Source organism: Bos indicus, chromosome 14 (assembly GCF_029378745.1).
Source record: "Bos indicus isolate NIAB-ARS_2022 breed Sahiwal x Tharparkar chromosome 14, NIAB-ARS_B.indTharparkar_mat_pri_1.0, whole genome shotgun sequence".
Classification (NCBI taxonomy): domain Eukaryota; kingdom Metazoa; phylum Chordata; class Mammalia; order Artiodactyla; family Bovidae; genus Bos; species Bos indicus.
Genome location: NC_091773.1, coordinates 60435345 through 60462915, shown reverse-complemented (window position 1 = coordinate 60462915; position 27571 = coordinate 60435345). Strand labels below are relative to the sequence as shown.

At 42.5% G+C, this 27571-nt stretch overlaps 1 protein-coding gene across 1 annotated transcript in view; it reads right to left on the bottom strand.

The window, feature by feature from the left end:
• Nucleotides 1-22453, bottom strand: part of DPYS (dihydropyrimidinase) — a 98946-nt gene extending 76493 nt beyond the window's left edge. The window contains exon 1 of the mRNA XM_019973950.2: nt 22142-22453. Within this exon, the coding sequence (XP_019829509.2) occupies nt 22142-22405 (264 nt within the window). The 5' untranslated portion in view covers nt 22406-22453. The remainder of the gene's footprint in view (nt 1-22141) is intronic.
• Nucleotides 22454-27571: the final 5118 nt, after the last annotated feature.

The window sequence follows — 27571 nt, the reverse complement described above, 5'->3', positions numbered from 1 at the left end:
GGCTATGTTTTTTCCAGTGGTCATGTATGGATATGAGAGTTGGACTGTGAAGAAAGCTGAGCGCCGAAGAATTGATGCTTGTGAACTGTGGTGTTGGAGAAGACTCTTGAGAGTCCCTTGGACTGCAAGGAGATCCAACCAGTCCATTCTAAAGGAGATCAGTCCTGGGTGTTCACTGGAAGGACTGATGCTGAAGTTGAAACTCCAATACTTTGGCCAGCTGATGCAAAGAGCTGACTCATTGGAAAAGCCCCTGATGCTGGGAGGGATTGGGGGCAAGAGGAGAAGGGGACGACAGAGGATGAGATGGTTGGATGGCATCACCGACTCAATGGACATGGGTTTGGGTGGACTCTGGGAGTTGGTGTTGGACAGGGAGGCCTGGCGTGCTGCGGTTCATGGGGTTGCAAAGAGTCAGACACAACTGAGTCACTGAACTGAACTGAACTGAAATCCCTTTTATTTTTTTTTTAATTTATTTTTTATTGAAGGATAATTGCTTTACAGAATTTTGCTGTTTTCTGTCAAACCTCGACATGAATCAGCCATAGGTATACATATATTCCCTCCCTTTTGAGCCTCTCTCCCATCTCCCTCCCCATCCCACCCCTCTAGGTTGATACAGAGCCCCTGTTTGAGTTTCTTGAGCCATACAGCAAATTCCCATTGGCTATTTTACACATGGTAATGTAAGTTTCCACGTTAGTCCTTCTATACATCTCATCCTCTCCTTCCCTCTCCCCACACCCATAAGTCTATTCTCTATGTCTGTTTGTCCATTGCTGCCCTGTAAATAAATTCTTCAGTACCATTTTTATAGATTCCGTGTATATGCATTAGAATATGGTATTTTCTGACTCACTTCACTCTGTACAATAGGCTCTAGGTTCATCCACCTCATTAGAACTGACTCAAATGCATTCCTTTTTATGGATGAATAGTATTCCATTATGTATATGTACCACAACTTCTTTATCCATTCATTTGTCAATGGATATCCAGGTTGCTTCCATGTTCTAGCTATTGTAAATGGTGCTGCAATGAACAATGGGATACATATGTCTCTTTCAATTTTGGTTTCCTCAGGGTAGATACCTAGGAGTGGGATTGCTGGGCCATATGGTGGTTTTATTCCTAGTTTTTTTAAGGAATCTTCATACCATCTTCCATAGTGACTGTATCAATTTACATTCCCACTAACAATGCAAGACCATTCCCTTTTCTTCACACCCTCTGCAGCATTTATTGTTTGTAGACTTTTTGATGAGGGCCATTCTGACCGGTGTGAGGTAATATCTCATTGTAGTTTTGATTTGCATTCTCCAATAATGAGCGATATTGAGCATCTTTTCATGTGTTTGTTAGCCATCTGTATGTCTTCTTTAGAGAAATGTCTGTTTAGGTCTTTTCCCACTTTTTGCTTGGGTTGTTTGTTTTTCTGGTATTGAGCTGTATGAGCCACTTGTATATTTTTGAAATTAATCCTTTGTCAGTTGTTTCATTTGCTATTATTTTCTTTGATTATCTTGTTTTGATTTATGTCATCGAGTGTTCTGCCTATGTTTTCCTCTAAGAGTTGTATAGTTTCTGATCTTACATTTAGGTCTTTAATCCATTTTGAGTTTATCTTTGTGTATGGTGTTAGGTAGTGTTCTAATTTCATTCTTTCACATGTAGCTATCCAGTTTTCCCAGCACCATTTATTGAAGAGGCTGTTTTCCCCCATTGTATATTCTTTCCTCTTTTGTCAAAAATAAGGTACCCATAGGTGCATGGGCTTATTTCTGGGCTTTCCAACTTGTTCCATTGGTCTATATTTCTGTTTTTGTGCCAGTACCATACAGTCTTGATGACTGTAGCTTTGTAGTATAATCTGAAGTCAGGAAGGTTGATTCCTCCAGCTCCATTCTTCTTTCTCAAGATTGTCTTGGCTACTCAGGGTCTTTTGTGTTTCCATATGAAGTGTGACATTTTTTGTTCTAGTTCTGTGAAAAATGCCATTGGTAATTTGATAGGGATCACATTAAATCTGTAGATTGTGTTTGGTAGTATATTCATTTTCACAATGTTGATTCTTCCTACCCAGGAACATGGAATATCTCTCCATCTGTTTATGTCATCTTTGATTGCTTTCATTATCTTATAATTTTCTGAGTACAGTTCTTTTGTCTCCTTAGGTAAGTTTATTCCTAGATATTTAATTCTTTTGTTGCAATGGTGAATGGCACTGATTTCTTAATTTCTCTTTCTGATTTTTCATTGTTAGTATATAGAAATGCAAGTGATTTCTCTGTATTGATTTTGTATCCTGCAACTTTGCTAAATTCACTGGTTAGCTCTAGTAATTTTCTGATACTATCTTTAGAGTTTTCAATGTACAGGATCATGTCATCTGCAAACAGTGAGAGCTTTATTTCTTCTTTTCCAATCTGGATTCTTTTTATTTCTTTTTCTTCTCTGATTGCTACAGCTAGGACTCCCAGAACTATGTTGAATAATAGTGGCAAGAGTGGACACCCTTGTTTTGTTCCTGACGTTAGGGGGGATTCTTTCAGTTTTCACCATTGAGAATAATGTTTGCTGTAGGCTTATCATATATGGACTTTACTCTGTTGAGGTAGGTTCCTTCTATGCCCATTTTTTGAAGAGTTTTAATCATAAATGAGTGCTGAATTTTGTCAAAGGCTTTTTATGCATCTATTGAGATTATCATATGGCTTTTATCTTTCAATTTGTTAATATGGTGTATCACACTGATTGATTTGTGTATATTGAAGAATTCTTGCATCCCTGGAATAAGCCCAACTTGATCATGGTGTATGAGCTTCTTGATGTGTTGCTGAATTCTGTTTGCTAAAATTTTGTTGAGGATTTTTGCATCTATGTTCATCAGTAATATTGGCCTGTAGTTTTCTTTTTGTGTGTTGTCTTTGTCTTGTTTTGGTATCAAAACCAGGTGGTGGCCTCATAGAATGAATTTGAAAGTGTTCCTTCCTCTGCAATTTTTTGAGAGTTTTAGAAGGATAGGCATTAGTGCTTCTCTAAATGTTTGATAGAATTCACTTGTGAGGCCATCTGGTCCTGGCTTTTGTTTTTTGGGAGATTTTTGATCACAGCTTCAATTTCAGTGCTTGTAATTGGGTTGTTCATAATTTCTATTTCTTCCTGGTTCACTCTTGGAAGATTGAACTTTTCTAAGAATCTGTCCATATCTTCCGGGTTATCTATTTTATTGCCATATAGTTGATCATAATAGTCTCTTATAATTCTTTGTATTTCTGCATTGTCTGTTGTAACCTCTCCTTTTTCATTTCTAATTTTGTTGATTTGATTCTTCTCTCTTTTTTTCTTGTTGAGTCTGGCTAAAGGTTTGTCAATTTTGTTTGTCATCTCAAAGAACCAACTTTTAGTTTTATTAATCTTTACCATTGTTTCTTTCACTTCTTTTTCATTTATTTCTGCTTGGATCTTTATGATTTCTTTCCTTCTACTAATTTTGGGGTTTTTGTTGTTGTTCTTCTTCTTTTTCCAGTTGTTTTAGGTGTAAAGTTACGTTGTCTATTTGGTGCTTTTCTTGCTTCCTGAGATAGGATTGTATTGCTATAAACTTTCTTCTTAGAACTGCTTTTGCTGCATCCCATAGGTTTTGAGTTGTGTTTTCATTGTCATTGTTTCTAGAAATTTTTTGATATCCCTTTTGATTTCCTCAGTAATCTGTTTGTTATTTAGAAATGTGTTGTTTAATCTCTATGTGTTTGTGCTTCTTAGAGTTTTTTTCTTGTAATTGATATCTAGTCTCATAGTGTTCTGGTCAAGAAGATGCTTGATATGATTTCAATTTTCTTAAATTTACTGAGGTTTGATTTGTGACCCAAGATGTGGTCTACTCTGGAGAACTCTGCATGTGCACTTGAGAAGAAGGTGTATTCTTCTGCATTTGGATGCAATGTCCTGAAGATATCAATGAGATCCATCTCATCTAAGGTATCATTTAAGGCTTGTGTTTCCGTATTAATTTTCTGTTTTGATGATCGGTCCATTGGTGTGAGTGGGGTGTTAAAAGTCTCCTACTATTATTGTGTTACTGTCAGTTTCTCCTTTTATGCCTGTTAGTGTTTGTCTTATGTACGGAGGTGTTCCTACATTGGGTGCATGCTGCTGCTGCTAAGTCGCTTCAGTCGTGTCCAACTCTGTGCAACCCCAGAGACGGCAGCCCACCAGGCTCCCCCGTCCCTGGGATTCTCCAGGCAAGAACACTGGAGTGGGTTGCCATTTCCTTCTCCAATGCATGAAAGTGAAAAGTGAAAGTGAAGTCGCTCAGTCGAGTCTGACTCTTAGCAACCCCATGGACTGCAGCCAACCAGGCTCCGCCGTCCATGGGATTTTCCAGGCAAGAGTACTGGAGTACCATTGCCTTCTCCTGTTGGTTGCATAGATATTTACAATTGTTACGTCTTCCTCTTGGATTGATCCCTTGATCATTATGTAGTGTCCTTCCTTATCTCTTGTAATCTTCTTTGTTTTAAGGTCTATTTTGTCTGATATGAGAATTGCTAGTCCAGCTTTCTTTTGCTTCCCATTTGCATAGAATATATTTTTCCATCCTCTCACTTTCAGTCTTGACTATATAAGTCCCTTTAACATTTGTTGTAAAGCTGGTTTGGTGGTACTGAATTCTCTTAGCTTTTGCTTGTCTGAAAAGCTTTTTATTTCTCCATCAATTTTGAATGAGATCCTTGCCGGGTACAGTAATCTTGGTGGTAGATTTTTCCCTTTCAGTACTGTAAATATATCCTGTCATTCCCTTCTAGCCTGCAGAGTTTCTGCTGAAAGATAAGCTGTTAAGTGTATGGGGTTTCCCTTGTATGTTACTTGTTGCTTCTCCCTTGCTGCTTTTAATATTCTTTCTTTGTGTTTAGTCTTTGTTAGTTTGATTAGTATGTGTCTTGGCATGTTTCTCCTTGGGTTTATCCTGTATGGGACTCTTTGTGTCCCCTGGATCTGATTGACTATTTCCTTTTCCATGTGGGAAAATTTTCAACTATAATATCTTCAAAAATTTTCTCATACCCTTTCTTTTTCTCTTCTTCTTCTGCAACCCCTATAATTTGAATGTTGATGTGTTTGATATGGTCCCAGAGGTCTCTGAGACTATCCTCAACTCCTTTCATTCTTTTTACTTTATTCTGCTCTTCAGAAGTTATTTCCAACATTTTATTTTCCATCTCACTAATTCATTTTTCTGCTTCAGATATTCTGCTATTGATTCCTTCTAGAGTATTTTTAATATCGGTAATTGTGTAGTTTGTCTTTGTATGTTTATTCTTTAATTCTTCTAGGTCTTTTTAAATTGATTCTTACATTTTCTCCATTTTGTTTTCAAGGTTTCAATCATCTTTACTATCATTGTTCTGAATTCTTTTTCAGGTAGTTTGCCTATTTATTCTTCATTTATTTGGACTTCTGTGTTTCTAGTTTGTTATTTCATTTGTGCAGTATTTCTCTGTCTTTTCATTATTTTTTTTTAAGCTATTGTGTTTGAGGTCTCCTCTTTTCTGAGGCTTCAAGGAAAGTTGAATTCTTTCCTTGAAGAAAGTTGAGTTCTTTCTTCCTTTTGGTTTCTGCTCTCCTATGGCTGGTCCAGTGGTTTGTGTGAGCTTTGTATAGGATAAGATTTGTGCTGAGTTTTTGTTTTTTTGTTTGTTTTTCCTTTGATGGGCAAGGCTGAGTGAGGTGGTAATCCTGTCTGCTGATGATTGGGATTGTATCTTTGTTTTGTTTGTTGTTTAGATGAGGCATCCTGCACAGGGTGCTACTCATGGTTGGGTGATGCCAGGTCTTGTATTCAAGTGGTTTCCTTTGTGTCAGCTCCCACTATTTGATATTCACGACGGGTAGTCTTTTGCTAGTCTAGGGTCTTGGGAGTCAGTGTTCCAACTCCAAATGCTCAGGGCTTGATCTCTCCCTAGGATGTCCTCCAACATTGCGCTGATCTCTGGATCTGCTGTGGGACAGATTCTAATCTGGTTCTACTCCTGTGTGTTCTTGCCTCCAATGTCCACAGCTATCAGCGTTAGTGCATTTTCTTTTGTGGGAGCTCTCAATGGCCTTTTATATATTCCACAGACACAGAGTCTGCTTAGTTGATCATGTGGACTTAATTTGCAGCTTGTATAGCTGGTGGGAAGATTTTAGATCTTCTTCCTTAGACACACTGCCCCTGGGTTTCAATTGTGGTTTTATTTCTACCTCTGGGTTTCAATTGAGGTTCTATTTCCACCTCTACATGTGGGTCGTCCCCTGGGTCCCCAGCTCCTGAGGCTGCCCTGGAGGGCTTGGGTTTGCCCCTGTGAGGGCAAGGTGTGGAGGTGGTGTAGCTGCTTGTGTCACAGGGGTTCTGGCAGCAACAGGCACTGAGGGGGTTGGTGGCTAGCACAGCAGGAAATATAGTGCTCTAGAAGGGAATGGCAACCAGTACTGGCCAATATGCTCCAGTATTCTTGCCTGGAGACCCCCCTCTCTGACAGAGAATCCTGGCAGGCCACAGTCTACAGGGTCACAGAGTCAGACACGACTGAAGTGACCCTGTGAGCATAGACGCAAGACTTATTTTTTGCCAGTGGCAGCTCTGCCCCAGTGACAGTTGAGTGTTAAGATGGTGCAGCTACTTGGCTTGCAGGGACCCTGGCGGCATCAAGTGTGTAGGGACAGAGACTGCCTCTGCCGCAGGAGTTATGGCCCTATCAGAGTCTTTTTTCAAGCCTCTTGTAGTTGGCGATCAGGCCTCTTTGGTCAGTTTTTCTCTGTAGCTCCACCTGTTCACTTAGAGGGCTCTCTTTCCTGGGGAGTGCTGAAGAAGCTGAAATCAAATGGTTCTATGAAGACCTACAAGACTTTTTAGAATTAACACGCAATAAAGGTGTCTTTTTCATCATAGGGGACTGGAATGCAAAAGTAGAAAGTCAAGAGATACCTCGAGTAACAGGCAAATTTGGCCTTGGAGTACAAAATGAAGCAGGGCAAAGGCTAACACAGTTTTGCCAGAGAATGCACTGGTCATAGCAAACACCTTCTTCCAACAAAACGAGAACACTATACACATGGACATCACCAGATGGTCAACACCAAAATCAGATTGATTATATTCTTTGCAGCCAAAGATGGAGAAGCTCTATACAGTCAGCAAAAACAAGACCGGGAGCTGACTGTGGCTCAGATGAAGAACTCCTTATTGCAAAATTCAGACTTAAATTGAAAAAAGTAGGGAAAACTACCAGACTACTCAGGTATGACTTAAATCAAATCCCTTATGATTATACAATGGAAGTGAGAAATAGATTCAAAGGGTTAGATTTGACAGATAGTGTCTGAAGAACTATGAATGGAAGTTCATGACATTGTACAGGAGGCAGTGATCAAGACCGTTTCCAATAAAAAGAAATGCAAAAAGGCAAAATGGTGGTCTGAAGAGGTCTTACTGAGAAAAGAAAAGAAGCTAAAGGCAAAGGAGAAAAGGAAAGATACACCCATTTGAATGCAGAGTTCAAAGAGTAACAAGGAGAGATAAGAAAGCCTTCCTCAGTGATCAATGCAAAGAAATAGAGGAAAACAAGAGAATGGGAAAGACTAGAGATCTCTTCAAGAAAATTAGAGATTCCAAGGGAACATTTCATGCAAAGATGGGCACAATAAAGGACAGAAATGGTATGGACCTAACAAAAGCAGAAGATATTAAGAAGAGGTGGCAAGAATACACAGAAGAACTGTACAAAAAAGATCTTCATGACCCAGATAACCATGATGGTGTGATCACCCACCTAGAGCCAGACATCCTGGAACGCAAAGTCAAGTGGGCCTTAGGAAACTTCACCACGAACAAAGCCAGAGGAGGTGATGGAATTCCAGTTGAGCTATTTCAAATCCTAAAAGATGATGCTGTGAAAGTGCTGCACTCAATATGCCAGCAAATTTGGAAAACTCAGCACTGGCCACAGGACTGGAAAAGGTCAGTTTTCATTCCAATCCCAAAGAAAGGCAATGCCAAAGAATGGTCAAACTACCACACAATTGCACTCATCTCACACGCTAGTAAAGTAATGCTCAAAATTCTCCAAGCCACGCTTCAACAGTACATGAACCGTGAACTTACAGATGTTCAAGCTGGATTTAGAAAAGGCAGAGGAACCAGAGATCAAATTGCCAGCATCTGTTGGATTATCAAAAAAGCAAGAGAGTTCCAGAAAACCACCTACTTCCACCTTATTGACTATGCCAAAGCCTTTGACTGTGTGGATCAAAACAAACTTCGGAAAATTCTTCAGGAGATGGGAATACCAGACCACCTGATCTGCCTCTTGAGAAATCTGTGTGCAGGTCAAGAAGCAATAGTTAGAACCAGACATGGAACAACAGACTGGTTCCAAATCAGGAAAGGAGTACATCAAGGCTGTATATTGTCACCTTGCTTATTTAACTTATATGCAGAGTACATCATGAGAAATGCCATGCTGGATGAAGCACAAGCTGGAATTAAAATTGCCAGGAGAAATATCAATAACCTCAGATATGCAGATGACACCACCCTTACGGCAGAAAGCAAAGAAGAACTAAAGAGCCTCTTGATGAAAGTGAAAGAGGAAAGTGATAAAGCTGGCTTAAAACTCAACATTTAGAAAACTAAGATCATGGCATCTGGTCCCATCAGTTCATGGCAAATAGATGGGGAAATCAATGGAAACCGTGAAAGACTTTATTTTTGGGGGCTCCAAAATCACTGCAGGTGGTGACTGCAGCCATGAAATTAAAAGATGCTTGCTCCTTGAAAGGAAAGCTATGATCAACCTAGATAGCATATTAAAAAGCAGAGACATGACTTTGCCAACAAAGGTCCATCTAGTCAAAGCTATGGTTTTTCCAGTAGTCATGTATGGATGTGAGAGTTGGACTATAAAGAAGGCTGAGCGCCAAAGAATTGATGCTGGTGAACTGCAGTGTTGGAGAAGACTCTTGAGAGTCCCTTGGACTGCAAGGAGTTCCAACCAGTCTATCCTAAAGGAAATCAACCCTGAATATTCATTGGAAGGACTGATGCTGAAGCTGAAGCTCCAATACTTTGGCCACCTGATTCGAAGAACTGACTCACTAGGAAAGACCCTGATGCCGGGAAAGATTGAAGGTGGGAGTAGAAGGGGACAAGAGAAGATGAGATGGTTGGATGACATCACTCACTCAATGGACATGAGTTTGAGCAAGTTCTGGGAGTTGGTGATGGACAGGGAAGCCTGGCGTGCTGCAGTTCATGGGGTCGCAAAGAGTTGGACACAACTGAGCAACTGAACTGAATTGAACTGGTCTGGGGTCCTTCTCTGTTGTTTGGCATATCAGGCACATACAGGGCCCCTCCCTGGCTGGGGTCCTACTCTGTAGATCGGCTCTTAAGGCACTTAAAGGGGCATCCTGGGTGGGGTCCTTCTCTGTAGCTCAGTGTGTCAGGCATGTGATGGGCCAGCCTCCCTATTGTTCAGCTGCTGATGCTGGCCTGTGAGAAGAGAGAGGCTATGGTGGTGGCTCCACCCCTGATGCATGACTCAGCAGTATCGCCTTGCTTCCATGGCTGCCTGGCTTTCCACCACTGGCAATTTCCACCACAGTCTCCTCCCTCACATCTCCTCAACCTGTCTCTCTGCAGTTCACAGCAGCCCTCACCCTGGGATTGCTCCACAATCCCTCCAGCTCCTAGCTGCTGCACCTTCTGGGAGACCAGTGTTCCTGTCTGGGGTATGTATGGCTGTGGCAGGAGCCGTCTGATTCTCATTCCATTTAGGCTGCCACAGATCAGCTATTTCACTCTCAGCCTTAAATGTTTCTCCTCTGACTCAGACAGTTGCCCTGCTGTGGGGATAGGACCCCTGCTTCAGTTCCCCCACCCGCCGAGGGCAGGTCCAGTCCTGCTAATACTCCTGTTTCCCCCCCAGTTCCTTCGACCTACTGAGTTTTGTGTGGTCCTATATCTTCTTTTCCGCTGGTCAGGTACTCCTGCCTGCTCTCAGCTGGTGTTCTGCATGCACTTCTGTGTCTGAAGGCGTATCCCTGATGTATCCGTGGAGAGAGATGTACTCCACGTCCACCTACTCCTCCGCCATCTTGTTCTCTGTGTGTTAAGCATCTTATGTACATTAACTCATTGAATGATGCCTTGCTACAGTCCTGAGAGATAGAAATTGCTTTTCTTATTTTACAGTTGAGGATACTGAGGCTCAGAGATGTCAAATGGCTCTCCAGGGTCACACAGTTGGCAATTCTCATTGGGAACACGGAGGAGGCTGCAGCTTTGTCCAGGAGGTCTTACCTTCTGCCTACTCTGTGCCTCAACCCCATGCAGGCCTTGTCCCCTTACCCAGTCTTCAATTCAGTGTGACGGTTTCCAGCCTATTGTCCCAGTGCATCAGTGAGTCTACTTGGAGAAATGCACAGGTTGGTAAAATAAATCAACCATTTAGGAAACCCAAGACCATACCAAAACAAAACAAATCTTATTGAACTATGAATTGTAAATTCACAAAGGAAATGAAATTTTATTAAGCTCATGTCATGTTCATCATTTTGAGAAATGTCACTGAAATAATGTGCTCCTGAAAGAGTTACAAGGAAAAGCTCTATCTTGATGCTTTTTGCTTCCACACAGCTACTATTCACAGGATAATTAACTTTATCCAGCAAATCAACTCATCAGAACATTGCATTCCTAGCTCACTTTGTAGATTGTCAGTATTCACTGAATTACTTTTAACATCAGTTGCTTTACATTCATTTCACAACATGTTCGCCAGAATCAACATTTGAAGAATAAAGAGTTTAGGGGAGGGAAAACCAGGAAAGAGAAAATTCCTTTCATATTTTCATACAAAACCTAATTGTTTCCTTTGTACTTACTGATGATTGACTTCACCTTTATTTGTCAGTTAGCCAAACAAAATGCATTTACCTCTTCTAATCTTGGCTCATATATCAGTTCTTTCAGCGCCTCATTACTTTGGCTGTTCTCCCTTGAAAACCTTCTAATTTGTCTAAAACCTTCTCTTAGGGAGAGAAGAGCATGCACTTGCTGTCTTATGTGCAAACCTTATTGTTCAGTCTCTAAGTCGTGTCTGACGCTTTGAGACCCCATGGACTGCAGCACACCAGATTCCTCTGTCCTTCACCACCTCCCGGAGTTTGCTCAGATTCATGTCCATTGAGTTAGTGATACTATCTCATTGAGTTAGCAATACTACCTATCTCATCCTCTGCCTCTCTCTTCTCCTTTTGCATTCAGTTTTTCCCAGCATCAGGGTCTTTTCCAAAGAGTTGGCTATTCACATTAGCTAGCCAAAGTATTGGAGCTTCAGCTTCAGCATCAGTCCTTCCAATGAATATTCAGGGTTGATTTCCTTTAGGATTGACTGGTTTGATCTCCTTTCTGTGACCGAACATAAATTGGGATAAACTCTAACCAACAGTAGGGTTATAATATTACATAACACAAGATTTTACTTAAGACTGTATTAGAGTATAAATAATTATTGAAAGCATCTCAAGTGTTTTCTTTTATGGGCCTGCTGAATTTTCATTTCTAAGCTCATCTTGGAATAAGTGACTTTGTTTCATTAAAATTTATTACAGGACTTGCTCAACCCAAATGAATCAAAAAGAAATCCAACAGGACATTTGAGCCTTAGGGAGAAAAACACTTGGCTGAATTTTCAACTTTCTCATAGTCACTAAGACTTAGGAAAGCAAATTTCATGATTCCAGTTTATATTCTAACTTCAGAAGCATAACCAGCTTTGTAAAAAGACGTCCTCCACAGGGACTTCCCTGGTGGTCCAGCGGGTGGGAGTCCACCTGCCAGTACCGGTTACATGGGTTTGATCCCTGGTCCTGGAAGATCCCTCATGCTGAAGGGCAACAGAGCCCATGCACTCTAGAGCTGGTGCTCCACAATTAGAGAAGCCACCATAGTGAGAACCCACGCACCACAACTAGAGAAAGCCCGAATGAAGCAACGAAGATCTACCAAGGCCAAAAATAAAACATAAATAAATGAAATTTAAAATAAATAAAAATACTTTAAAAGAAATGTCCCACAGTACCTTGCCATACTCCTTGCCTCCCCAAGTGTGAAATATTAATCACACCATCACCCATCCAACTGGGCAAACCACAGACTCAAGAGGCACCCTTGATGTCTACCTCTCTTCTTCCCTGGTATCACCAAATCCAATCCGTCAGCAAACGTATCCCCTCCCCAACATACACCCTGAGTCACCATACTTCCAGCCCTGCTCAGAGTGCTACCTGCATCTCTTGACCAGACCAGAGCAGTTAGTTTGTGTACTGTCACCTTGTCCCCAGTCACGCTAGCCACTTTCCATCTTTTATTGACTTCCCTGTACTGTTAGGATGAAGGAAAACAGTTATCACACAGCTTCATAAAGCTCTGCATGATCTGAGTTCCTTTCCATATCAGAGAGTCAAGTCACCCACATTCTTTTCTCCTTGTCCCTTCTCTAATCCAGTGACTTTTTTTCTTAAGAATTTTTTTTTTTTTAATGTGGACCATTTTTAAAGTCTTTACTGAATTTGTTACAATATTGCTTCTGTTTTATGTTTTGGGTTTTTGACTGTGAGGCATGTGGAATCTTAGCTCCCTGATTAGGGATCAAACCTGCATCCCCTGCATTGAAAGATGAAGTCTTAACCACTGGATTGTCAGGGAAGTCCCCAGTTCCATGATCTTAGCCCTGGCTGCCTACTGGTCTGCTTTAGGGAACTTTTATCCCATCCTCCAGAGATTTTTTTTATTTAGTTGATGTAGTTTCATCACCATATGCCTCATGCCTGTTATAGTACATAAATATTCTTTAAATGTTTAAGGGAGAAAGGAAGAGAGACCAATGAATTTCTCCCAGAAATTATGAGGTAGAATAATTAAGATGATTCACTTCTCCAATAGCAAAGTGGGAAAGCTGTGCAGATTGCATATTCATGCACAATTCCATTTCTCAAAAAAATTGCTAGCCCTGGCTGGGTTGTTTTCAAGATCCTTCTTTGAAATGTTAACATGGAATGTAGACTCTAAGCACATTTGAAAGCTGAATGCTCAGTTTTGTCCCAAGCCTATTACTTCAGATCAGATCAGATCAGTCGCTCAGTCGTGTCCGACTCTGCGACCCCATGAATCGCAGCACGCCAGACCTCCCTGTCCATCACCAACTCCTGGAGTTCACTCAGACTCACATCCATCAAGTCAGTGATGCCATCCAGCCATCTCATCCTCTGTCGTCCCCTTCTCCTCTTGCCCCCAATCCCTCCCAGCATCAGAGTCTTGTCCAATGAGTCAACTCTTCGCATGAGGTGGCCAAAGTACTGGAGTTTCAGCTTTAGCATCATTCCTTCCAAAGAAATCCCAGGGCTGATCTCCTTCAGAATGGACTGGTTGGATCTCCTTGCAGTCAAAGGGACTCTCAAGAGTCTTCTCCAACACCACAGTTCAAAAGCATCAATTCTTGGGCGCTCAGCCTTCTTCACAGTCCAACTCTCACATCCATACATGACCACAGGAAAAACCATAGCCTTGACTAGACGGACCTTTGTTGGCAAAGTAATGTCTCTGCTTTTGAGTATGCTATCTAGGTTGGTCATAACCTTTCTTCCAAGGAGTAAGCGTTTTTTAATTTCATGGCTGCAGTCACCATCTGTAGTGATTTTGAAGCCCAGAAAAATAAAGTCTGACACTGTTTCCACTGTTTCCCCATCTATTTCCCATGAAGTGACCGGACCAGATGCCATGATCTTCATTTTCTGAATGTTGAGCTTTAAGCCAACTTTTTCACTCTCCACTTTCACTTTCATCAAGAGGCTTTTGAGTTCCTCTTCACTTTCTGCCATAAGGGTGGTGTCATCTTCATATCTGAGGTGATTGATATTTCTCCTGGCAATCTTGATTCCAGCTTGTGTTTCTTCCAGTCCAGCGTTTCTCATGATGTACTCTGCATATAAGTTAAATAAACAGGGTGACAATATACAGCCTTAACAAACTCCTTTTCCTGTTTGGAACCAGTCTGTTGTTTCATGTCCAGTTCTAACTGTTGCTTCCTGACCTGCATACAAATTTCTCAAGAGGCAGATCAGGTGGTCTGGTATTCCCATCTCTTTCAGAATTTTCCACAGTTTATTGTGATCCACACAGTCAAAGGCTTTGGCATAGTCAATAAAGCAGAAATAGATGTTTTTCTGGAACTCTCTTGCTTTTTCCATGATGCAGCAGATGTTGGCAATTTGATCTCTGGTTCCTCTGCCTTTTCTAAATCCAGCTTGAACATCAGGAAGTTCATGGTTCACATATTGCTGAAGCCTGGCTCGGAGAATTTTGAGCATTACTTTACTAGCGTGTGAGATGAGTGCAATTGTGTGGTAGTTTGAGCATTCTTTGGCATTGCCTTTCTTTGGGATTGGAATGAAAACTGACCTTTTCCAGTCCTGTGGCCACTGCTGAGTTACTTAATCAGTGTTAAATAGGACTTTTAACAAAACAGAATTACAGTCTATTTTTATATCTATGCCTCCAATAATTTCCTGTTTGTTTTTTTTTTAAGATTATGATTTGCTTCATTTTATTTTAAGCATTTATGGGTAAACAGATCCTCAGGACTCAGAACTCATGACTACTATCACTGTAACACAATTTCTCTATTGGAGGCAATGAAATGTAACAGAAAAAGTGAGGTGTCCTTCCTCGATTGCTACTTGACATCTGAAAAGAAGAGGACAAAGCAGTGTTGAGGGGAAGGCTCTGGGCAGGTGCTGAAGCTCACTTATCAGAAATGTAGCCCAGTGATGTCAGCAATTATGACTGTTTACTAAGCACAAGGAAAAATGCCAGATTGCAAGTGTTCACTCAAAAACAGTCACACAAAATTCAAGTTAAGCCTACACATCCAAAAGTTCACTGCATATAATTTATTACCAAAGCCAGGAAAAATTAGAGCTCCATATACCTCCAGTCTGTCTGCCATTGAGAACAAAGATCACGGTTTCATCTCTATAACCCCAACCATAATGCCTGGCACTTAGGGGGTTTCCAAGAACTATTTGTTGCCTGAATTCATGGAACCTAATTATGAACTTTAAAAATCCATCACTTAAGGTTATTCCATATTAAATGGCAGTGATGAGGTCCAGAATATGCCATTGTGGCATAAAAATCATTTTGAGCTGAAGGCATCTGAGAATAGATGCCTTTTTTTTTCTCCCTGAACTCCTTTATCTGCCTGAAAGCAGAGCCTTTCAAAAAAGAATTGAATTGTCATAAATCCCCTTCCAGGAAGATGACTCTTACTACTTGAGACTAGAAGCTTGCACCACACTAAATAGATCTTGTCATGAAATATCGTATCTCCATCTATTCTCCTAAGAGCCTGTCGGTCTCTCCTAAAAGCCATTTGTTTTCTCATAGGTGCCCTTCCCATGTTAAGGTGATAGGCATGCCTGTGCTCAGTCATTTCTGACTCTTTGTGACCTTTTGGACTCTAGCGGGCCATGCTCCTCTGTCCATGGAGGTTTTCAGGCTGGAATACGAGTGGGTTGCCACTTCCTCCTCCCGGTGGTCTTTCCGACCCAGGGATCGAAACTGCATCTCCTGTGTCTCCTGCACTGGCAGACGGATTCTTTACCACTAAGCCATGGGGAAGCCCCAAAGTGATATGGAAGCCCCTAATTCTAACTTGCCTTCTTGAATCACATTTTTCTGTGAACTTGGCCTGAATGTACATGAATTTTAAAAATCTATCTTTTCTCTTTCAAATCTATCTTTTGTCAGTTTATTTTGAGAGGGTGGTTTTAGTCACTAAGTCATGTCTGACTCTTGCGATTCCATGGACTGCAGCCCACCAGGCTCCACTGTCCGTGGGATTTTCCAGGCAGGAATACTGGAGTGGTTTGCCTTGGTTTCCTTCTCCAGGGGATCGTTCCAACCCAGGGATCAAACTTGGGTCTCCTGTACTGCTGGCAGATTCTTTACTGACTGAGCTACCCACCAAACTAAACATAAGTGGTTAGAGGAAAACTTTTCCTTCCTGATAGCAGTATCAAGGAAACCATGATTCCTGACTACCTCTGTCAGAGCCTGAAGACATGAGGTCCAGATAAATGAAGGAGAAAACAAGTGGAAGTGAAAAGCATGCAAAACACAAATATGAAAACTGAAAGAAGGCAAGTCCCAGAGTCTATAAAATTCAGTGAAAGGCTTCCTAACACACAACACCCTCAATAGAGCCAAAGCCCTACTTCATACTGAGTGGCTTCAAATTAATCTTTGAGATGGTTTTATTTTTGTTTTCTGATTAGTACAAAGATTAAATGTGTAACCAGTAAATAGCCACTGATGGAAATCATAGAATTACACACTTTTACAGCTGGAACATGGAAGCTATTAACACAAGAATGTTCAAAGCTCATCCTTGCTGCTGCTGCTGCTAAGTCGCTTCAGTCATGTCCGACTCTGTGCGACCCCAGAGACGGCAGCCCACCAGGCTTCGCCATCCCTGGGATTCTCCAGGCAAGAACGCTGGAGTGGGTTGCCATTTCCTTCTCCAATGCATGAAAGTGAAAAGTGAAAGTGAAGTCGCTCAGTCGTTCCCAACTCTTAGCAACCCCATGGACTGCAGCCTACCAGGCTCCTCTGTCCATGAATTTTCCAGGCAAGAGTACTGGAGTGGGGTGCCATTGCTACCAGCAATTAAAGAAATGCTTGTTTAAAAACAGTAAGAAATTCTATGCTTTTCCTATTAAATTAGCATCAATTTTTTAAAAGTCAACATCCACAATTAGCTAGGATGCAGTGAAACGGGAATTAGGAGGTATTGCTGCAGAGGTGGGTGGGGACTGGGGCATAAACTGAAAGGCAATCTGGATGTCTGTGTTAGACTCTTTTAAGATGGATCCAATGCTGGCCCAGGCATTTCACCCTGTGGGGTGATTTCCACGTCAATCATCAAGCATCTGAGCAATGAATTACGTTATATTGTTATACACAAGCCAAAAAAAGCTGGATACCACCAAAATGTCCAACACGAACAAGGTGAGAGTGGAGTTGTTAACAGTAGGGGAAAGATAGGAAGAAAAATGGGGCAAGCACTAGAAGAGAAGGATAAATTTGAGGACTTGAAGTCTGAGGCGCTTATGGGACATATTCAGACGGGCAGAAATGGAAGCCTGATGCAGAAGAGATATAAGACCAGAGAGAAAGATCTGGGACTCAGTCTTGGACAAGACAACAGGACACAGAAATCATATTCTCTGACAACAGTGAAGATCCTGGGGAAAGGTTTCATGAATAAGGCTGATTTCAAAGGCATAATTTAGTACAAGGCAAAAAGTTCATCTGTCCCTCCCAGAAAAGAAAAATCTGAAAGGAAAATGTTGAAACTGTAGGCGATCTAGCTATATTTTTCTTTATACTCTTCTGTATTTTCCTTTTATTTTTTTTTAAAAGAGCAGTTTCTTCATTCAACTCATATATATTAAGCAACTATAATTTCCAGCCTTTTCCTGAATGATGAATATATATTTTTCATTACTTAAAATTTTTTTTTAATCAAAGATGTTCTCACTATTATTGCTTTGTTTTACAGATAAGGAAGGATTGACAACACCAAGAGAGGAACTGACTTGCCCGCACAGCTTCTGAAACCCATCCTGGCGCTCCAAAAGAGAGGCAACAGAAAAGAGGTTTGGTTTGCAACCAAACTCTCTGAATCACAGCTCTTCTACAAGGTGAGGAAGCTCTATAAATACAACCATAAATGTGTGCTTAATCATATACCTTCCACTCCCTTATTATAAGTAATCACCATCATGGCATTTTACCAAAAAGTTCCAGAGCAAAGTATAATTTTCTCTCTTGATCATTTTGAGGACTTTTTGTCCTTCACATAAAAGGTATTCTGCATTCTCTCAATTAAAAAAAAAAATGATATTTTTGCCAGCCACTGATGCTGCCAGGTTTTTAATGTGAGTCCACCCACTCCAAGCTGTGTCTATGTCTGAATACAAATATATATATATTTGAAAACTGACTGAGTTCTTTTAATTCACTTTCTTATCACAGGATGTTGTAAAAGCAGTCATAATTCCTTCAAGTTTATCTAATTTACAATACCCATTTGAATAAAGAATCCCATTGTCTTTCACAACAAATATTAAATTATTGGAAGACTACTGTATATCTAGTACAGAATAACAAAATGAAATGTGATTTCTTTAAAGCAGAATGCCATTACCATTAGTTATATCGGATGGAAGGCTTTTACCTGTAATTAAGTAAATCAATTATAAGCTTTAAACCTACCTCTGACATGAATTAGATTTCCAACATATGTAACCTTTGGTTGACCTATATTTCAGTTTTTAAATTTGGCTCCATCACAACCTAGTGATCAATACGTAGAACACCACAAACAGTATCCCTTCTGTTTGTCAGATATTATAAATGATCAGCCTGGTGCTTGCAGGAAGCACACTTTGGTCTAACCTTTTGGGGCCCATCTCCTGAAAGCATGATATATCATTCTTACTTTATGGCTTTCTGTACTTAAGGTACCCATTTCTGTACCCTTAGAGATGATGTGGCTATAAATGCAGGTACAAATGTCTCACAAACCCACTCCCTGCAGTGTATATTTATTTTGACAACCTTAACTGCCTGCAGCACTGGGAAGGTGAAAGGCTACTGTATATCTTAAGGTTGACTTTGCTCTGTCTTTGACAAAAGACATCTCACAGTAACATACCCCTTACTTATATAGGTTTTTCATCTACCTACTGCCACTTTGGTGAATCTAAACCTTAGATTTTTTTTTTAAAGTCATCATTTCAGAAAGGATGAGAACCTAGTATTGAAAGCAGGCGGTCCTGAATTTGAAGAACCACTCTGCCACTTACTAGGTGTGCAATCATGGCCACGTGACTTACATTTCAGCTTCGTTAATTGCAAAGGGTAGACAGTGGCACCTGGGATTGTTGGAAGACAAAGCACAGCTTAGCAAGGTGCCTAAAACATAGCACAGATTGATGAAGCAAAGGCTGCTCAACAGTACTCATGTCTTTCAAGTTTAGTATAAAATATGACCAGCATTTACAAAAGACTTCTTTGTCCCTATTTCCCCAAACCCAAAACCACGAACCCTGCGTTGGGAATTATCGTGAAGACTCTAGAAAAGAGGACAAAATAACTTCATAATGGCCTTCTTTCAGAACTCAGGCCAATACTTTAATGCTCATGTTTATCTCTATTTACCTGTCTGGTTCCCTGTTATGAAGTCTCATCTGTTTAGGGAGTGGGGGTGGGAGGGTGAATATCTCCTGGGATCCAACCAACCGATTTCAAAGTAAACTTTTGCAACTTTGCCCTTTTGTGAGTACTGTTTAATGTTCAACATGCATTTAGTCTTTGCTCAGTCTTTGACCTTATCTCTGACCATATCATTTTCTGCTGCAATTCTAAGCTCATGAAAAACATGTTTTCCTTTAATGTTTTTCCCTGGTGGCTCAGAGGTTAAAGCGTCTGTCTCCAATGTGGGAGACCCGGGTTTGATCCCTGGGTCGGGAAGATCTCCTGAAGAAGGAAATGGTAACCCACTCCAGTATTCTTGCCTGGAGAATCCCATGGACGGAGAAGCCTGGTAGGCTACAGTCCACGGGGTCGCAAAGAGTCGGACATGATTGAGCGACTTCACTATACTCTATAAGTGAGAAACACCTAAAGAATCAACCAGTAAGTTCTTTAAATAGTATGCTACAAAAAGCTGTCTTCTAAGTATGGAAGTGTGAAGTGAAGTGAAAGTGCAAGTCGCTCAGTCATGTCCGACTCTTTGCGACCCCATGGACTATACAGTCCATGGCATTCTCTGGGCCAGAATACTGGAGTGGGTAGCCTTTCCCTTCTTCAAGGGATCTTTCGAACCCAGGTCTCCCACATTGCAGGCGGATTCTTTTTTTTTTTTTCTTGGAGATAATGACATTTATTTATTTCCCACATACTTATCTGTAATTCAACTTTATATGTTCAGTATGTATGTGTTCATTTAATCCCTGTATTTTTTCAGAATGTACCTCTACCTTTATATTTGTCTGAAAAACAGTTTGTACTGTTTTCAGTACAGAATTGTACGGATTCTTTACCGTAATGGAATCGTAAACCTCTCCAAACTGGAATCCCAGAATGGACAAGAACATGTAGAAAACTGCGAACCACCTCCCTGGATCTTTGGGCATGCACCAATCATCTTGAGAGAGAAGGAACGTCCCTTTCCCACAGCATCCTAACCCTTCTTGGCTGCTTCATCTGGGATGAGAGAAAGGGAAATAACGAAGGGGAATGATGCTAGTGGGCCTGGTGACTGACTGATGATCAGCAACAGCAGCTCCCTATTTGATAAATGGAGGTGTCAATGAAATGCCCTGCCATCAGCAATGCACCGAGTGAATGGTGAGTCCGTGACAACAGAAAGTGCACGTATGATAACTTAATACAACAGGGTGCATGATTTCTATATACAGGTACATGCACTTATACACACATGCACACCACCACCTCAGTTATGTAAAATAAAGCATATGAAAATCATAAAGACATTAAACCAAAACATTGTCACTGAGTGAGAGATTCTGGGTAATACTGTTCCTCTTTCTACTTTTCTATTTTTTTCCCCCAACTTTCTACAATCGTGAATTGCTTGGATATCTGAAAAAAATGTATTTTACATGTCAACATAAAGTTGTTGAAGTTTAGCAAATTTCACATTTTAGCAAAAGAGAAGTGAATACTCTTTAACAGATACTGATCTTTCCTATAAAAGACCTTGACCATTGTCCTGATAATTAGTAACTAGGAGGAAGCTTTGCAAATGTTGGCGTCAGCAGCCTGCCCCAGACCTGGGTCAGATAGTTCTTTTTATCTTAAACATTTTGGTCAATCATAGAGGATTGGGAACGTGGAGGAAGAGAGGTGTAGAGAGAGTAAAGCTGTTAGAAATCGGTAGGGTAATGGATAAATCCTCATAACTGCTTTGAAACTGCACAGCCTGTATTTGGACTAACGGCCGGATTTGCTTCATACACATCACAGCACAGTCAACGAGAAAGAACCCCTACAGAGAGCTCAGACCTTCAGGACACCGCTACTTGAATTTTCCAAGGAGCCAGCTCTCCCACCACAGCCCCAACGGGAGCCTCGAGAAGGGTGCAGGTCAGGCTCCAGCCAAAGTAGCTGCGTGCAGTTTTAACTTCAGGTTCCTGTAAGCTGCCCTGTTCATCTTCTGATTTTTTTTTTTTTTCCTTCGTTTTAGTTATTTTCATAGGCTGAGTCTTTAGGCCTTTGTGTCTAGAGAAACCCAGGCCTCCCTCACCTGGGGAGATCTATAATCTGATCCTTCGACCCTGCTGTGAAAGCCACAGGCGCTCAATCACCAAGAATCAGGGTCTGAATTTGATGTCCCCAGGCAAGCAGGTCGGAGAAGGGATGGGGTCAGGTGGAGAGCTAGCGCTGGGAGACCGTTTCTACAACAGCGTTCTTGGAAACCCTCGTCGGCCTTGCATGAATACTTTTTCTGCTGGCTGGCGGGTGGCAGTAAAAATTGTGAATGTCGTGGGCTCATCACCATCACCTGCCGTGCGCTGCTAACTTTTGAGTCAAGGCGGTAACTACTGGGTGAATGGATTTTTCATTTGGTTTTGGCTGAGAGCGTCGACTACAAAGAGTCTAACATATTAAGGAGGAATTTCGGAGTTTCACAGAACACCCAGAGAAAAGGAGGGGTTCGGGGGAGAGGAGTAGAGAAACAGGGGTGAGGGAATAGGTTGCTTTAAACGAGTCAGATTATCCAAAGAGAGGATCAGACGGGTGTCTGGCTCGGCCGAAGCTGAACTGATGCCCCACCCCCACCCCGCCACCCCGAGGAGGACCACCCAGAAGGGAGCTCAGCTTGGGGGCCGACATCCTGCGGGGTCGCCCCGGCGCGCTCCTCGGGGTCCGGGGACCGCCGGAGAGGCAGCCGAGAGCTGGGCGGACGTCCAGGGTGTAAGGGCGCGCGGGGGCGGGTACCTTGGTGCCCAGATGGAAGTCGTCCACGGAGCGCGAGCCCATGAAGGGGAACTGCATGTGTGTGTGCGTGTCGATGCCGCCGGGCAGGACCAGCTTGCCGGCGGCGTCGAGGACCCGCAGCCCGGCTGGCGCGTCCCCGGGCGGCAGCACGTGGCGCCCCACTGCCTGCACCACGCCGTCCTCCACCAGCACGTCGGCCTCCTGCGAGGAGTCGTCGTTGACGACGCACCCCCCGCGGATCAGGAGGAGCGACCGCGCAGCCATGGCGAGGGGCGCGCTCCTCCTCGGTGACTGGGGACAGCCCCGGGGCCCCGCGTCCAGGTTTATCAACTCGGCCGCGGGGCGGGGTGGGGCGGGGAGAAGGGGCGTATCCATCTCCAACCACAGTCCCGCCAGCCAACCCGGGGCCGGGCCTGCGCCCAAAGGATGGTGTTGCAACCAAAAGTCAGTGCAACTCAGACTCTGGGCTCTGAATCCTGGTGTATGTGTTGGTCTTGGTCATTAGAAGGGAAACACCTTGAAGGTAGTTTTATTAATTTATTTTTAAAAGTTTATTCATATGAACTTTTATTGGGTACTTCTTTTAATATAAAAGTTATTTATATTAACTCATATAAACATTACTTTGCCAACAAAGGTCCGTCTAGTCATAGTCATAGTTCGGCTATGGTTTTTCCTGTGGTCATGCATGGATGTGAGAGTTGGACTGTGAAGAAGGCTGAGCGCCGAAGAATTGATGCTTTTGAACTGTGGTGTTGCAGAAGACTCTTGAGAGTCCCTTGGACTGCAAAGAGATCCAACCAGTCCATTCTGAAGGAGATCAGCCCTGGGATTTCTTTGGAAGGAATAATGCTAAAGCTGAAACTCCAGTACTTTGGCCACCTCATGCAAAGAGTTGACTCATTGGAAAAGACCCTGATGCTGGGAGGGATTGGGGGCAGGAGGAGAAGGGGACAACAGAGGATGAGATGGCTGGATGGCATCACTGACTCGATGGACGTGAGTCTGAGTGAACTCCGGGAGTTGGTGATGGACAAGGAGGCCTGGCGTGCTGCGATTCATGGGGTTGCAAAGAGTCAGACACGACTGAGTGACTGAACTGAACTGAACTGAACTGATATTTATATGAACTTTTATTGGAGTGTAAGATATTTACAATATTGTGTTAGTTTCTGGTCTACATTGAAGTGAGTGTTATACATGTATCCACACTTTTAGATTCTGTTCCCATATAGGTTATTACACAGTACTGAGTAGAGTTCCCTGTGCGGTACAATAGGTTCTTCTTGGTTGTCTGTTTTATATATAATAGGTGTATATGTTAATCCCAGTCTCCTGATCCTCCCTCCCCACTTTGGTAACTCTGTTATTTTCTGTGAGTCACTTTCTGTTTTGTTAATAAGTTCATGGCTGCAATCACCATCTGCAGGGATTCTGGAGCCCCCAAAAATAAAGTCTGACACTGTTTCCACTGTTTCCCCATCTATTTCCCATGAAGTGGTGGGACCGGATGCCATGATCTTCGTTTTCTGAATGTTGAGCTTTAAGCCAACTTTTTCACTCTCCACTTTCACTTTCATCAAGAGGCTTTTGAATTCCTCTTCACTTTCTGCCATAAGGGTGGTGTCATCTGCATATCTGAGGTGATTGATATTTCTCCCAGCAATCTTGATTTCAGCCTGTGCTTCTTCCAGCCCAGCATTTCTCATGATGTACTCTGCATATAAGTTAAATAAGCAAGGTGACAATATACAGCCTTGACGAACTCCTTTTCCTATTTGGAACCAGTCTGTTGTTCCATGTCCAGTTTTAACTGTTGCTTCCTGACCTGCATTTAGGTTTCTCAAGAGGCAGGTCAGGTGGTCTAGTATTCCCACCATCACTTCATAGGAAATAGATGGGAAAACAGTGGAAACAGTGTCAGACTTTATTTTTCTGAGCTCCAAAATTACTGCAGATGGTGATTGCAGCCATGAAATTAAAAGACACTTACTTCTTTGAAGGAAAGTTATAACCAACCTAGATGGCATATTAAGAAGCAGAGACATTACTTTGCCAACAAAGGTCTGTCTAGTCAAGGCTATGGTTTTTCCAGTGGTCATATATGGATGTGAGAGTTGGACTGTGAAGAAGGCTAAGCGCCGAAGAATTGATGCTTTTGAACTGTGGTGTTGGAGAAGACTCTTGAGAGTCCCTTGGACCACAAGGAGATCCAACCAGTCCCATTCTAAAGGAGATCAGTCCTGGGTGTTCATTGGAAGGACTGATGCTAAAGCTGAAACTCCAGTACTTTGGCCACCTCATGTGAAGAGTTGACTCACTGGAAAAGACTCTGATGCTGGGAGGAATTGGGGGCAGGAGGAAAAGGGGACGACAGAGGATGAGATGGCTGGATGGCATCACTGACTCGATGGACATGAGTTTGAGTGAACTCCGGGAGTTGGTAATGGACAGGGAGGCCTGGCGTGCTGCAATTCATGGGGTCACAAAGAGTCGGACACAACTGAGCGACTGAACTGAACTGAATGAGTTCATTTGTATCATTTTTTTTAGATTCCACATATTAGTGATACCATATGTTTGTCTTTCTGTGACTTCACTCAGTATGACAATCTCTAGATCTATCCATATTGCTGCATTCTTTTTTATGGCTAATATTCCACTCTATATATGTATATACCACATCTTCTTTATCCATTTTTCTGTGGTGGACATTTAGGTGGCTTCCATGCCCTGGCTGTTGTAAATAGTGTTGCAATGAATTGGAGTACATCTATCTTTTTGAATTATGGTTTTCTCTGGCTGTATGCCCAGGAGTGGGATTGCCGGATCATATGGTAGCTATATTTTTAGTTTTTCAAGGAGCCTCCATACTGTTCCCCATAGTGACAGTACCAGTTTACATTCCTCCCGAGTGTAGGAATGTAAGGAGAGTTTCCTTTTCATGGAGTGTAGGAGGGTTTCCTTTTCATAGAGGTAGTTTTAAAGGTGAGGGATATTTGTTTTCCTTTATAAGAAAAGGCACTCTGGGGAAAGAAATTCACCTCATCTCTTCTCTTTATGAAAAATGTGTCTGTACCAAAACACAGACAGAGGCAGAAGGAGGGAGGAAGGGAAACAGATAGACAGACATCTCTGCAACAGTGAAAATACCCATGCCCGGAAGAGCCACTTGATCTGGATTTCGTTTTAAATATTCTTAATTATGTGAGGAACAACGATAAATGACATCCTCACCCTCAGGGAACTAAGAGACAACAGTAACACACATACATATTTCAATTTATAACTACATAAACCAGAAGTTTCTACTTTTGAGAGAGGGTAAATATATGAGTTTAGAGGAAAGGGAGAGTTTATTTCTGCCTTGAAAATTAGAGATGGAAGATTCACAAAGAGTATTTGACTTCGGGCATGTGTTGTGCTGTGCTTAGTCGCTCAGTCGTGTCTGACTCTTTGTGACCCCATGGGCTGTAGCCCACCAGGTTCCTCTGTTCATGGGGATTCTCCAGTTAAGAATACTAGAGTGGGTTGCCATGCCCTCCTCCAGGGGCTCTTCCCAACCCAGGGATCAAAACCAGGTCTCCCGTGTTGCAGGCGGATTCTTTACCATCTGAGCCACCAGGGAAGCCCAAGAATACTACAGTGGGTAGCCTATTCCTTCTCTAGGGGATCTTCCTGACCCAGAAATTGAACTGGGGACCCTACATTGCAAGCAGACTCTTTACCAGCTGAGCTACCAGGGAAGCCTGAACTCTAGCATAGAGGACATGAATGGAGAGAGGAGGAGTGGGGAGAGGGGTGGCTTTCTAGGTGAAGGAACAAGCTAGGTAAAGGCACAGAGGAGATGATGGCAAGCTGAGTCTGACCCCCATGTGGTTAAGCTGAGGGGTTAGGGTTGGACAATCGTGGACCAGCCCTTTCTTCTCAGGGGAGGAGCAGGAAGAGGGGACCAAAGAGGGACAGTCAGAGAGAAGGGAGTCCAAGGAGCCCTGTGTGAGGAAAGACAGCAATGTGGGATTTTTCAAGGGCACCAAGATCAAGTGCCCTCGTAAAGGAAGTGGTGGAGAGTGGTGGACGCACGCTGTTCTGCCGTCTATTCTCATCCTCCTTCTGCCGGTAGTCAGTGGAGTTTCTTTGGCGGGAAATCCTCCACGTGCATTCTCAGAACACTTGTCTTGGTGGAACTGATGGCGCCTCAGGCTCTGGGACTGATCTACTTACCTCAGTGCTCCCGATTACGGCTGGAAGTCATCACAGCCACAGTGATGTGCTCAGAGATGACGTGGGTCCCAAGAAGACTAACTTAACTAATCTGCTCAGTGAGAGCAGATCCTAACTTGTTTTTGCTGAGCAGAGGGGAAGCTTTTTCTTTCCTGCTGGACTTGAATCCTGGAGGGAGTCAACTACAACAGGGAGTAGTCCCACGAACTAAGCCAGCACAGACAACAGGAAGGAGAGATGGAGAGGGGCTGGTTCTCATGACATGCTGGCACTCCTGAAGCCAACCGTGTCTGATGACCCCTCTTTCAGACTCTCCAGTGTTTGCTTCAGCGGGTTTCCTTTGGATCTTTTGTCATTTTCAACCATCAGCTGACAGAGAAAGGGAAGACCCTTCGAGTTTGGAGACTAGTCACATGTGACCTCGGAGATGGCATTTTTAATAATGGAATGCAAGATTACCTCAAGTCTCAGATTACACACACCTCAAAATGATTAAAAATTAGGAAACATCAATAGAGTGCCATAGATTTTGGCAGTCAAGCCAGGAACAAGAAATCCAAGAAGGTAATGCAATTTTTATCAAAAGGCCATTGTGGAAAGGTGAAAAGAATGATTATAAATATAATGAAACTCCACCAAGCTACCCACATAACAACAATCTAGGAAGATAAGATTGGTTGGTGTCAGGGTGGTTGACATCCTTTATGAAACTACTCAGATGAATGACTTCAAAGGTTTCTTTATCTCAGACACTTGATACCACAAAGCGCCCTGTAACACAACCCAACGCAAACGCTCCACATTTAATTAACTTAAACTTGTATCAGAAAAGGGGGTTTGTAGAATGTCACTGAAGCAGGGAGAAATAGCTCATAGAGAGCCACTGACTGCACAGAAGGGAGGGTGAGTTTAAGGAGAAAAGCCAGCTCGCAGCCCCCTTCTGCTCACCGCTGTCCAGATGCAGGACCGTATCCGCCATCTTGCCTGGTGGAGGCTGAGTCTGAGCCGGTGTTCTCAGAAGGGAAGCTTGTCCAGAGACCCCTTACCTCCCTTTTCTCTGCCCTACTCAGCCACCTCCACACCCAGACTGTGGGCCGCAGTGGACAGGAAACAGCAACCCCAGACTTGATGGCATTGTCACTGGAGGATGGCGGGAAGCAAGATTCCTGCTGTTTTGCCTTCTTCTTGCTAGAGAATCGGTTTTAC